Source organism: Eptesicus fuscus, chromosome 17 (genome assembly GCF_027574615.1).
Source record: "Eptesicus fuscus isolate TK198812 chromosome 17, DD_ASM_mEF_20220401, whole genome shotgun sequence".
Taxonomy (NCBI): domain Eukaryota; kingdom Metazoa; phylum Chordata; class Mammalia; order Chiroptera; family Vespertilionidae; genus Eptesicus; species Eptesicus fuscus.
Genome location: NC_072489.1, coordinates 5186832 through 5197734, shown reverse-complemented (window position 1 = coordinate 5197734; position 10903 = coordinate 5186832). Strand labels below are relative to the sequence as shown.

The 10903-nt window shown below is 58.4% G+C and overlaps 1 protein-coding gene across 1 annotated transcript; it reads right to left on the bottom strand.

Moving 5' to 3' along the window:
- Positions 1–609: 609 nt before the first annotated feature.
- Positions 610–2534, bottom strand: SLC18A3 (solute carrier family 18 member A3). Its single transcript, XM_008149085.3, has one exon. The coding sequence runs from the start codon at positions 2532–2534 to the stop codon at positions 936–938; it is 1599 nt and encodes a 532-aa protein (XP_008147307.1). The 3' UTR covers positions 610–935.
- Positions 2535–10903: the final 8369 nt, after the last annotated feature.

The following is a 10903-nucleotide window of genomic DNA, read 5'->3' as shown; positions in this document are numbered from 1 at the left end:
ACTCTGGCACCCTCTCTGGCACCCTCAGACCCACAGGCAAGGACGCAGCCAGACAACTGCTTCCCGACTCCTCTTAGGATAGCGCCTGGCTCTGAGGAACACACACCACACACATGTGTTTCCAGAGATGGGACTTCTGCCCAGAACACCCCGCCCCTGCCGTTTCTGAGAATCTAGCCCAGGTAGGATGCCCAGCTCAAAGGGAAGCCCCTCCCTAGTGCCTCAGAGGCAGGTGTCTGACGCCGGGCGTGTCCTAGAGGGGCGGGGCCTACGCAGGGCGGGAGCGGGTCCTCGGGCTTCGGGGGGGGGGGGGAGGGGGGTGGCACCCTGGGGCGCTGAGCAGGGCCAGAAAGGCGGAGCTGTCACAGGCTGAGGGGGATGAGAATGGGGAGTCGGTGGGTGAGAGCCCTTGTTGGGGGTGCTTCTCCCGTATGTATCTCCCTGTCTACGTAGTAAAAGGGCCACACGGGCTGTCCGCGTGTTCCCCGGCTGAGACTTGGATTGGGGCTGGACCAAAGTCATCCTCCCTCCAGCCCTGCGCCTGGCCGCCCCCCCACCAGTAAAGAGACTCAGTCTGGGACAGACATGGTTTATTTATGATTTGGGCCAGAGGCTCCGCTGTGCAGCGGGCCAAGGAACGGAAGGGAGGACAGACAGACACACAGCCCCACACAGGGTGGCCCCGAGGTAGAGGCCCGCACGCCTCTTCTGTGCAAGAAGCGCATCGCCTCACATGCCGCAGTGCGCCACACTCCACTGGGGGAGAGGGAGAGGGACACACAAAAGGCCGTGGAGAGGGGACGCGGCCGAGGAAGTCAAGACAGGGACCTGCGCGGGGAGCTCGCTGGCGGGGAGGCCCTGAGGCTGAGCGGGCCGTGCGCTCTCAGAGCAGCCGCTGTGACCCTAGCGGCGGCGGTGGGGCGAGGAGGGGGCTGCTAGCTGCGGGTGCAGTAGTCGGCGTAGTCGCCCTCGCACTCGGCGAACGGGCCAGGCGGGCTGCGAGGCGCGCTGTCGGGGTCGGACACCGGGCACTCCCGCAGGCGCACCGCGTCGTACAGGCCCTGCGGCGGCTCGTCGAGCAGCACTTCGCGCTCGGAGCGGGAGCGCGTCATGAGGCCCACCCTGCGCAGCAACAGCAGGACAGGCGCGTAGAGCAGATTGGCCAGGCCCATGCCCAGGCTCAGCTGCCCGAAGCCGAGCGAATGCACGATATGGCCCGCCACTATGGGCCCGAGCGCATAGGCCACAGAATAGGAGATGTCGGCGATGGCATAGACGCTGCCGTAGACGGAAACGTGGCGCACGTCCACGAGAAAGGCGAGCGTGGGCAGCAGAGCCGTGTCGACCAGCGCAATGCCGAAGCAGAGGCCGCAGAGCGAGACCACGAGCGGCGCGAAGGAGCGGCAGACAGGCACCGCGCACGAGCTGGCGCCGATCACCGCCAGCCCCAGCGCGCCGTAGAGCCACTGCAGGTGTGGGTAGCGCGCCGCCAGGCGCACGGTGAGGTAGACGCCCAGCACGTGAGGCACGAAGGCCGGCAGCCAGACCATGCCCATCTCCCACTCGGACGCCGCCATCGTGTGCTTCATCCACGTGGCGATGGTAGGTTCCAGGAAAGCGAGCGGGATGTTGCAAGTGGTGAGCGCGCCGGCCACCACGGCGATGTACGGGTCCAGCATGAGGTGGTGGATGGGCGTGCCCACCGGCAGGTTGGCCCGCGCCCGCGCCGCGGCCGAGAAGGGCTTGGCCACCACCAGCAGCAAAATCGCGTCGAACAGCGACACGGCGGCGAGCACCAGGAAGGGCACGCGCTTGCCCGCGAACTCGTAGAGGATGCCCCCGAAGGGCGGCGCCACGAGGCTCCCGAAGCTGATGAAGGCCAGCGCCACGCCCAGCGCGCGGCTGCGCTCGGGCTCCTCGGGGTACTTGTCCGCGATCATGGCGATGCCGGACGTGTCCGCGAAGGCGGAGCCCAGGCCCTGCAGGCTGCGCGCCGCGAAGAGCGTGGCGTAGTCCTCGGCGAAGGCGAACAGGACGGTGGAGGCGAACATGACGCCCAGGCCGATGAGCAGCGGCACGTCGTAGCTCATGCGGTCGATGAAGGGCCCGCTGAGGGGGTTCACGAGGAGCTGCAGGATGGCCTTGGAGGCAAACAGCACCCCGATCTTCACGTCCTCGCTCTCCGTGGGATAGCGGGGCCGCAGGGCAGACCCGGCGGGCTGCGCAGCCGTCGGGGCCTCTGAGCTGTTGGCCGTGGTGCTGGCACTGGCGTTGGCTGGAGTGGGCGGCGGCAGGGTGGGCACCCACACCTCCACCTCCGGGGTCGGGGTGGGGCTCTCGCTGCCCCCGCGCATGTGGGCGATGTAGTCGGGCACGATGGGCACGATGACCATGTACAGCATGTTGTCCAGGAACAGCGCCACACACACGATGACCAGCAAGAGGCGGCGCTGCCTGCGGGGCTCCCGCAGCGCCGAGCCCACCACCTCCGACAGCTTGGCAGCCGCCTCCCGGGCCGGGTCTGCGGGTTCCATTGCCCCACCGGCCGCTCTAGCGAGGACACCTCCGCAGGGGTCGGACGCGGGCGCCCTGCAGGCAGAGAAGAGCGCTCCGAACTTCGGGGGTGCGGTCCGCGCGTGCGGCGCCCCCTGTGCCTCAGGTGGCTGCCAGGCTCATGGCTCTGCGCCCCGGGGAAGGCGAGGCGCCGCCGCTGTCCGGCGAGGCGCCGCCGCTGTTCCGAGCGGAACCCCAGACCCGCCGCCGCAGGGCAGGGGCGATCGGGCAGGCGGCGCGCAGAGGGGTCGGGGCCCGAGCAGAGCGCGCAGCGCTCCGGCGCCCCCGGAGCCGCCCCCGCAGCGGAGAGGCCGCCCGCGCGGGCCGAGGGGCGTGCTGCTGCCGCCCACGCCGGCTGCTCGCCCTGCCGCCGCTCTCCCCTCCCTGAGCGCCGGCTCTTGCCTCCTCCTCCTTCGCCTCCTCTTTTTTCCCTTTCCACTCGGGCTGTGACGCTGTGAGTCTCGGCCCCCGAGTGGTGCCCCGGCCACTTGCGTCGTTCATGCTAATGCGACGTCGGCTGGGCGGGGGCCGGGGGCGGGGCGCGGCCCGTGGGGGTCTCCTTCCCAGCGGCACCAGCTGGGAACCTCGGAAAGGGGTCTTGGTGCGCAAAGAGTCCTGGCCCAGCCTCTGAGGGTAACGGGCGCTCCGTGCGAGGACCCGGCTTTCTGCTCCCCCTCCCCGGTTAGGACCAAGCCCCTCCGCCCCCTCCGGGAGGGCGCGCTGCAGCAGCTGTTCCCGGCCCCGCGGGAGAGGGTGCGCCGGGGGCTCAGATCTCCACCTCAGCCTGGACCTCCGCGCGCAGCCGGCAGGGAGCCCCCGAGGTGAGCCGCGGTGTGTCCAGTGGTTCTAGCAGCTGGATTGTGGGGCGGGGACCGGAGGGGCGCAGGGTCCTGAGACCCCAAGCCTTCGTATGGCCACGCCCCCTGGCCCCTTAGCCCTGGAAAGGGAGGGTGAGGCGCAGGGACTGCTGGGCGGGTTCCGATGACCAGCCCTTTGGGAGGACGTCCCAGCTGAGATTCCCGCTATGAGCCTCTGGGGATTGGGGGAAACGTGGCATTGCCCCCACCGGCCCGGCGTGTCAGCCCTGCCGCTCCCACACTTCGCACTCCCTCGCCACCCTCTCCCAGCCAGTACTCCCCTTTTCCTCAGCGACGGTCCTGGTCCCCCAGCTCCGCCTCTTCCCCCTCCCCTCCTCCTCACCCCTTCCCTCCCGGGCAGTGTGCTCCCGGGAGGGATCCCTTTCTCGGCTCCGGCGAGTCCCGCCCCTTCCCCACCCCCACCCCCACCCCCATCCCCTGGTCTCCAGAGCTGCCTCCAAGTCCCGGGTGGGCTCCAGGAGTGGTGTGGCCTGGGTCCTCTCGGTAAGAAAGACCTTTGAGGCTCCACGCCCAACACCCCTCCCCCTTCTACTCCCCTGCCCCCCTCTCCCACCCCCTCCCCCACACCCCTCCCCCCGCCCCCTGGGCTGGACTCAGCCGCTTTGCTCCCTCACCTTCAGAAAGGGCCGCACCCACTGAGACGCCCCGGCTGTGCGCTGGATCCAGGGCGAACTCATAGGAGCGTTGACCCTGCGTGGCACCTCAGTCCGCGCTCCGGTGGGCGGGCTGGCAGGAGAGGGGCTCTGAGCAGCGGAGGTTGGGAGACTTGCGCGGTTGAGATCCCAGTTTGTCTCTCCCTTCAGAGACGCAAGTGGCCGAGAGCACGCTTCCCATCCTTCTCACCTCAGAAGCACTAGCTCTAGCTTCTCCCCCTGCGCGCGCCCCGCCCCGGGGAGCACCTGATGCCTCCGGCGGCTGAGGCGGCTTTCAGCTCTCATTTGCTAGTCAGGGTGCTGGGGAGCCGCTTCCCCTCTGTGTCTGTTTCTCCATCTGTAATATGGGGTAACAGTGCTGCTGACTAGGGTGTCTGATAGCGTAAGACAGTGGAAGTGCTTGCTGTTGCTATCTGTAAAACGTGCCGTTTTATCTTCCTTCCACAGTGTAGGTCTTGCAAAGAGCAGAGAAAGGTACCGGGCAGCCTGGCTTCCTGGCTAGTCCCTCTGGTGGGTGAGTGTTGTGGTTCCGGGCTTTGTCCTGGCTGGTGGAGGACTGGAGGCCTCAGAGAGTTGGCTCTGCCCCTGAGATGGCTGTGGGATGAGATGCTGGAGACAGAGCATCAGGTGAGAATCTTTCCACTCATCCAGTCCCCGGGGAAAGACAGTCTTCCAGGGAAGGAGCTGCCAGCACCTGCTCGCCTGCTCGGAGCTGCGGAGCTGCTCCCTGTCGGAGGGAAGGAGAGGCCTGGCTCTCCGTGATCACGGACAAGTCATAGCTTCTCCCTGGGTTCCAGCTTGGTCTCTGTTTAAGGAAGGGGTTAGAGGAGAGCCCTCTCACCCGAGTCCTTGAGCAGAAATGGGGGCTGTAGCATGGCTCCGTTGGGGTGAGTAATTATTTTACACCAGAGGCCCGATGCACGAAATCTGTGCAAGGGTCTCGGCCCATCGCAGCCCTGGCTTCATCCTGAAGGTTGTCCGGAAGGACATTTGGAAGATCATTTGGCTGTCCGGTCTAATTAGCATATTACACTTTTATTATTATAGATTTTATTTGAGGGCCTTTAGTCGGTACACACACTCTCTGGCTCATGCCAGGCTCCCTCTAACTGGCTTTGCACACGTATGTCACCTGTCTGGCTGTCCAGTCATTTAGTTTGAAACCTCAGGCCTCTTCTGACTCTCCCATTATGAGGCTCTGAAAGAGGCAGCCTGCAGACCAGTTATGATTTGTGCATATAGCGTTTGCCCTGTCTAATTAGAGGGGAGGATTAAAGCAGACGTGTTCTGTCTAGTGGCTGAAGAACTTAGAATTTAGTGGAATCTTAGAGAAGAGAAACTCTCCCAGGGTCTTCAAGGTACAGATCCTTCTCCCAGCCCTCTGGCCCACATAACTCAGGCTGCTCTTGAGCATGGAGCCACACTATCTCTGGGCTCATGCCTAGCTCTCCAGTCCTCCATGCCCTAGTGGCAGGAAGCAGACTCGTTTATGAAACACTCTGTGCCGGGGTGTTCTGTGTGCCCTTTTATTTAATCCTCACGCAATCCTGGTGCCATTCCTCCTGCCTTACTGACGGGAAACTGGGCATAGAGAAGCAGGCTCACTGGCCCACGACCCCAGCAGCAGAGCCTGGATTTGAACCCAGGCTGTGTGACTCGCCTCATGGTCTTCACACGGCCTCCCTCTACCCTGGACCTCAGTGTGCTTCTGCTACTCCATCTGCAAGGTGGCAGCCTGGACGTGTAGGGGAGAGGGCCCGATGAAGATTTCCTTTACCCTTTACCCTCCAACTTCAAGCTCAGAAGACAACTTCACACCCCCATCCTTCAGCAGCCCCAAGAGCTAGGGTGCAGGAGCTGCAGGGAGGGGAGGACCCTCTGTTTCAGCAAAAGGATTGGGCCTGAGCCTTGGCAGGACGTGGGAACAACCCCTTCTGCGCTGGCCTTTGGGGAGTTGTCCAGGGTGCTGGCCCTGACTCCACCACTCGCCAACCAGCCTCCCACAAGGGCCCTGCCGCCAGGTCTTCCTGTGCCTGTGGCTTCCTCTTCAACAGAACTCTTGGTAAATTCCTTTCTGGAGACTCCTCTTTCTGAGCATAACCTACAGGCATAAGAGAACTTCCCTTCCAATCCTGTTGGAGAAAAGGGAAGCATTTTTCCCTCTCCTTTCTCAGCCAGATTTAGGGACTGTTGCTACGAAGAGCCTATCTGGTATGCAAAGTAAATCAAATGAATAAAGGAAGGAATTTATTTATTAGACACATCGAAGTGTTTACAATGTGCCAGGCACAGTTCTAAATCTTTTACAAACATTGACTCATTCAATCATCGTACCAGCCTTCATATTATCTTTTTGCAGGCAGGGACACCGAGGTGTGAGCATTTATCCATGCCCAGATTGCTCACAAGTGGTGGGGACAGGATTCCAATGCAGGCTGCCTAGCTCCAGCATTCACTGTCAGCCACCATGCAGGCTGCCCTGCTCCAGGATGGCTGAAGAACAGATGACTTATTGAGAGTATCTAGCTCAATGCCTGGCACTTTACAGAGGCTCAATTATGCTTTTGTGGGGGTAGACACCTTGGTGGTTTCTGGGTGACTACCTTTTACTTTATCCACTAAATATCGTTGTGGCTTCTGTCTGCTGGGGCAAAGTCCTTTCCACCTGGACGCGTGCCTGTGGGGTGTGCTAGCGGAGGACTCGGGGTTCCTGGTATATGGGAGCTTGGGGAGGGGATGGAAGGATAACCTTCCTGCATCTGTGCCGGGGCGAGGTCTGGTTTGTGTGTGTGGGGGGGGGGTGGTCTTGGGGGAGTTGTGTGTGAGGGGGTGCTACTCTGAAGGAAGGCGTCAGCTGGTCCTGAGAAGGTCATGGGCCAAGTCAATTCCAGGGCCTTGCCAATTGTTGCTTCACTGAGACATCTGGTCCCCGAGACACAAAATGACTAGGTTTCCGCAGAGAAGCAGGTTGATGGTGGTGGCAGCATGTGGGCGGGGCACCTGCTCCTGATTTATTATTTCTTTGTTTCCCTGGAAGCACTTAAGTGCAGGCTTAGTTCCAACAAAGCTCATGAGCCTCTCTGGATTCCAGTGCTGGGGGAGGGCGTGCAGCCGCTGGCCTCCCCTCTTACCCACCCTATGCGCTTCCTCAGGAGCGCCTGGGGCCGCAGCATCACTTAATTAATTTAGGCTTCCCCAGCCACCTATTCTCAGACTCCACGGAGCAGAGCCTCCCCGTCAGCCTTTCCCGGAAGCCTGCGAGTCTGGTGGCTGGAAGCCAGGACTACGTGCCTGCCTGCCCGCCCTTGGCCAGCCCTTCCTCAGGGCCCGGACCTGCCTCCTGAGTCTAGCTGAGCTCTGCAGGGAAAGAAAGGACAGCAGCTCCTGCCCTGCGGGTGGGCCGCAGCGCTCCTTCCTCTCTGTGGGTCCAAGAAGGGCCGTCCCTCCCTGCTTTCCTTCTGACTCCTGACATTTCTGTGAATTATTGTGGAGCAGCGGGGCCTCAAAATCTTGGTCTCTCACTCCCTCTGCTCACTTCCCATCCCAATCCAATGAGTCTCTCGGGGTCATCTACCTCCTCCATGGACACCATCCCTGCCCGCAATCAGCCCCCAACCCCAATCGTCTCCCACAGTGGGCCGTCAGTCACCTCCCACTGGTCCCTCGATTCCAGACCCAGCCAACCCACCCTCTGTAAAGATGCGGGCCAGTGCCCACATGCTCACAGACCTCACAGGACTCCTGGCTGCCTGGGACTGGAGTTTCAGAACCGCGGCTTTTCAGTGTGCCCCAACCTTCCCCGTCCTCCCTAACAGCCCGGGACCGGAGTTCGCCCAGCCCATGCCCAGCTCTGCTCTCCTTGGATCACATTGCTTGGTTCCTGAAGCACTGGGAACAGCCTCTCCCCCTCACCATGAGTCCCTGCATAGTGGACTCCTCTTCAGGACTCCTTTCTACCTGGTGATGGCATGTCCTCCGCACCAGCCTGAGCGCTCCCTGAAGCAGGAGCAGCCTCTGCGTCTGCTTTACTTGCTATGCAGAGCACTGGCCACAGCGCCCTCCACAGGAACGGATGTGTCAGTGGTTATTAAATACTTCACGTGAAAATTAATCACGTAAGTAATGCATACACAGAAACTGTTTATAGAGATGCTCATGGAAATTAGGACATTATGAATGTTCATTTGTGGCCCCAAACCCTCGTCTCCTCTGCCACCTCTCAGAAGCAATCACTGGACTTTCCAGAAAATAACCCATCTTCCTTCCCTGGGGGAGAGAGGGGGAGGGAGAGAAAAGAAAAGAAACCACCACTGTTACTGTTTTTGTGGTGTTTTAAAGATATCAATGAACCCATATAAAATGTAAGATAAACAGCCTTTATGTTTAAATAAATATATTCCAACATGTGTTATAAGTGTATCATTCCGTAGTTCTTTCCTTTTCCACTCGACAACATATCCACCGTAGTTGATACAGAAATAGCTCGGTGATCTTAGCTGCCACATAGTGTTTTTGTCATGAGCACGCTGTCGCGCTTGCAGTTATTGTCCTTTGATGGACATGCAGGTGGTTTGTAATTTTCAGGTGTGAGGCTGCTGCGATGGGTCTCCGTGTGCTTGTGGACGTGCTTCCCCAGGAGATACGCCAACAACGGGGCTGATCCCAGCAATCTGTGCACGTTTTCAGTTTTAAAAGAAATTTCCAAATTGCCTTCCAAAGTGGCTGCATAAATATATACCAGTGCAAGCTGAGAGTGAGAGGACACGCTACCCAGCACCATGCCTTGCCAACTCCTGATCTCGTCTTTCTTAATCCCCTTCATCAATCTGATGGGAGAAAAATGGTATTCATTGTTGTTTTCATTGCGTGTTTCATTATATGTTTAACTAGAGGCCCGATGCACGAAAGGCTTCGTCAGGAAGGACTCTGGTCTAATTAGCATATTATGCTTTTATTATTATAGATGGCCATTTGTATTTTTTTGTAAATTGCCTATTACTTTCTTTCAACATTTTTTATTAGGTTATCTTTTTCTTCCTGAGTTGTAGGAATTCTTGTTAGATAAAATACCATCATTAAACAGGATAACACCAGTAAATAAAATATTTTTGCCCTGGACATGTCCAGCTAAAAACTGTTGTGTTTTTTTTCACTCCTGGAATTTGTGGTTTACACTTGTTGGGCAGGATAAATGAGAGGTGACATGAAGCTGCTGCACCAAGTGAGACCCCTCAGTGCCTCTTAGCATCAACGGGGAAGCATCCAGACTCTTTAGCTGGATATAAAAGGGCTTCTGTAATCCATCTACCTCTGTGGTCTCAACATGATTCCTGGATTTTTAAAAAATATATATTTTTATTGATTTCAGAGAGGAAGGAAGAGGAAGAGAGAGAGAGAAACATCAATGATGAGAGAGAACCATTGATCGGCCGCCTCCTGCACGCCCCCCACTGAGGATCAAGCCTGCAATCCGGGCATGTGCCCTGACCAGAGTCAAACCCTTCAGTCCACAGGCCGACGTTCTATTCACTGAGCCAAACTGGCTAGGGCATGATACCCAGATTTGATTCCTGATTCCAACACCTTCCACCTGTCCAACCTTGAGCCAGTTTACTTAAATGCTATGGGTCTATGTTTTTTTTTTCTCCATTTAAAAAGGTGTACGGAATTGCTCCTTCTTTACAAGTCTTCTAAGTCTCTGACCTTGTGCAAGTTACTTAATTTCTCCAAACCTTACTTACATCTATAAAGTGGGTGCACTGACAATGTCTCAGAGGGTTTGGTGTTGAAGTATATGAGTTGATGTGATTGTTAACTTAACCCCTCCTGTCGGCCTAAATGACTGCTATTCATCTTTTATAATCAAATCATGCTTCTTTGTGTCACCCCTTCCCCTCCTCCCCCACAAATAAAACTGATCTCTCTCTCCTTTGTGCCAAGACCATGCGTCTATGACTGCACTGTCACAGTTTATTACGAGGAGGAGGTCACATGTCTGTTTCCTCTACTAGAGTGGGCGCCCTGCAGACGGGGGCTGAGGTGGCGGGTTATGCTCAGTGCCCGGGACACAACACGCCCGGTAGAACACTGTGCAATGGAAGAATGAGTCTGTCACTTTTGGAAAGAATAAGCTTCCTCATCGTGCCAAAATCCTGTTGAGCCAGGAATGGACAGAGGGACACTCAGAGGAAAATTAAAGTGTTCCTGACAAGTCTCCCAGATGCACTCTGGGGAGAGCTAGACGAAGATTTCACTAAGGCACGCTGACACTGCAGCCTCACTGAAAAGCGCCCCGATCGACTCATTGGGTGGGCAAAGAGATACTTAAGGGAAACGCTGCACTTCCCAGTCAGGGTTGGCCCTATTGGGAAGCCCGAGAAGACAGATGAAGGCTGCCAGGCATCTCTGCTGGTTTGGGAAGCTTCTCTTGGTCGGGAAAGCAAGCACTGACCAGTCAGAGCCACTTCCATTTTTAGACTTGAAAAGTATAAGTTTGGGGCAGGGAAATCTCGGAGACCAGCACAGAGGGAAGGCAGAGGACGGCCCTCGGGACGGCTGCCCCTAAATGGCCATCTAAAAATACAAATGGCCATCCATCAGGCTGCATCAGGCCGCCCCGCTCCACCCTCCCCTGCACGTAGCAGGGCTCAGTGCAAGTCCAAGGCGGACACTGGTTCTGGAGGGGATGTAGTGACCATCTTCTCTGAGAGCTGTGGAAACCCTCTGTGCTGGGCAATGTGGCCACAGGTTCAAGGTCAGCTGTCTTGAGGCCTCTGAAGATAGATTCCCTCTCAGAGGGGCCCGTTTGGATGGTGGAGG